We start from the raw sequence: 2,485 nt of genomic DNA, 5'->3' as shown, positions 1-2,485 counted from the left end.
ATAAAGTTTTTAATTTATCTTAAAAACAAGTCTTATGAAGTTTTATAACATGTCGGCTGATATTCCTTTTGTCTTTTAGGTCATTGAGTTGACTAATTAGAATCCAAGTAATTTAATAAATCAATATTGTACATTTATTGATTAAAACGTTCTCTTGCCTTGATTCATTAAGAAACTCCTTTTTGGAAATAGTTTTTCATCACAAATTATTTAGGCATGCAAGCTTTCCAATGAGTACTAAAAATACAATTTTCCGTATCAACGTTTTTATAACATGAAGTATGTGGATAACTTAATTAAATTTTAAGCATGATAAAATAAATTATCGACCTGTATGATTACTTAATGAATAGATAATTACACTCCTTTTAGGAATAGATACAAGCAGATTGAAATTATATATTAACAAATGTGTTATCAAACAAATATCTTAGTGAAAGATAATAATTTAAATAATGTAGTTATAAAATAATTTTAAACTATAAGGGAATAGATGACATTATCTCAAAATGAAAAAAAATGACAAATATGTGGGCGCAATGATGCATTAATATGGGCACCAACGTAACAAGCAAAATATAGAATAGTTTATATTCTATTAGAAGGTTTTTCACCTCAACAATTAAAAAATTAATACAATCAACTTCCTAAAAAAAAAAATTCAAATATTTTATATATTCGTTGGTTTTAAATTTATATTAATATATTCTAATATTGAAAATAGTGTTTTACTGAAACTGATAACATTCAATATGAATAATTTTCAAAAATATATATAATGTTCGACATTCAATATTTAAAAGTGTATTTTTTTTAACTTAAAGGATTTTTTAAGTGTTTAATCAACTAATAATGTTAGCTTCATTCCAAGCTAATGTTAATTATTAGTTATTTAGTAGTTGAGTTATTATATTATGGTATGTTTTTATTATATAATACTTGTGTTAGTATATTATTCAATATTATTTAATCCAGTCGTTATAAGTTTATTTCTAAAGTACTAGAACTAAAGCCATTGCATTATATTTCGAATTTGGCAGAGCCCAGGTCTTTTAATACCTTCATTGTTCCACTTTACGGCTAATTAACTCTACGTTGTAACGAACTGAGAAGCTTCTTGTTTTGCTGGCCCAGAAAACGAAGAGGGCCCTCATGATACATTGCAAGGGACGTGCCTCTATTGTCCAACGATGTCGCGCCGATGCCAAGCCGGTAGCTAAACCCGCGTGCGTTATATTTGGACGAGGGTAGCCTCAGTGTGAGGCGAGGTTCTGCCGTGTTCGGGTCGGGATGGAACCGGTCTTTAACGATTCGATATCAGTTCCAGAGAGATGACGGCCAGCGGGATGGAGGAAGGTGAGAGGGTGGAAGATGGGCCAGACGCCGCCGAACAAAGGTACAGTCTGAAGGATGTTGAAGGTGCTAAGAGGGACAGTCTAAAAGAGTCTAAGAGGACCAGTCTTCGGGACATGAAGAAGGATAGTTTCGAGGACACTAAGAGGCCCAACCTGCGAGACTCGAGGAAGGAGAGCATTCATGAATCGAAACGGGACAGCCTCCGGGATCCGAAGAGGGACAGCCTTATAGAGAGTGGTAGAGACAGTCCCAGGATGAATAGTCGCCGAGAAAGTGGTAAAGACAGTCCACGGAAAGAAGGTGAAAGGAGAAATACCTACAGCAAAGGGCAAGAAGGGAACAAGACTGCGGCAGAAAGAAAAAGGTCCAGTGGGAGAAGTTTGGACAAGAATCTTACGAAAAAGGAAAAGAATTTTCAAGAAAATGAAAAGAAACAAGGTAAGCGTAGTATAATAAAATTTAAAATTTACTAAATTGGTACAACTAATTTAATGGATAAATTAAACGCATGGGCGAGACTAAATAGTTTTTAATGAAAAACAAATGAACTATTATAGATTATTTTAATGTGAACGAATAATCTTTACTAAATGAGATAATACAGTTAATTTTTAGAGAAAAAATAGTAATTTGAAAATCCAGATTGAAAAATTAACCTGTTTAGAATAAATAACATGTTTTTCACGGAGAACATTGGTAAATATATTTATATATATTCTTATTCATATTCCTAAATGTGGTACCTTGTTTTTTGGACAAATCCACTATTAATCCTAACATAATTTTGCCATAAGCCATGGGTGGAATAAATTGAAAATGACAGTTTGCATGGTCAAAAGGAACAGATATTACAATAAAAAATATATTTTAACATGTAACTGCCGATGGAACTCAATCATTTTTATCGATCTTAGAACAAATTAGTGACTATGACTATTAAAGAATATTTATTTTTTCGTTTATAACTTTTGTGACAATTTTCGAAATTGTTTTTAATTTATAACCCAAAAATTTCAACATAAGCAGCGATAAATTAAAATATTCTTCCTAATGTCCCTACTGCCTTTTTTTAATTTCTTTAAAATCAGAACAAATTTTAATTTTTATATTTAATTATTATATTATATAA

The 2,485-nt window shown here is 31.0% G+C and overlaps 1 protein-coding gene across 1 annotated transcript in view; it reads left to right on the top strand.

Moving 5' to 3' along the window:
- The first annotated feature begins 1,238 nt into the window (after positions 1-1,238).
- The window catches only part of LOC106678221 (uncharacterized), a 63,149-nt gene continuing 61,902 nt past the window's right edge, over positions 1,239-2,485 (top strand). Inside the window, exon 1 of the mRNA XM_014416621.3 lies at positions 1,239-1,794. Within this exon, the coding sequence (XP_014272107.1) occupies positions 1,332-1,794 (463 nt within the window). The 5' untranslated portion in view covers positions 1,239-1,331. The remainder of the gene's footprint in view (positions 1,795-2,485) is intronic.

This window comes from Halyomorpha halys, unplaced genomic scaffold (assembly GCF_000696795.3).
Source record: "Halyomorpha halys isolate HHAL.00 unplaced genomic scaffold, Hhal_1.1 Scaffold128.1, whole genome shotgun sequence".
NCBI lineage: Eukaryota > Metazoa > Arthropoda > Insecta > Hemiptera > Pentatomidae > Halyomorpha > Halyomorpha halys.
Note: the sequence above shows the minus strand (reverse complement) of the source record. Positions and strands in the feature narration are given on the sequence as shown.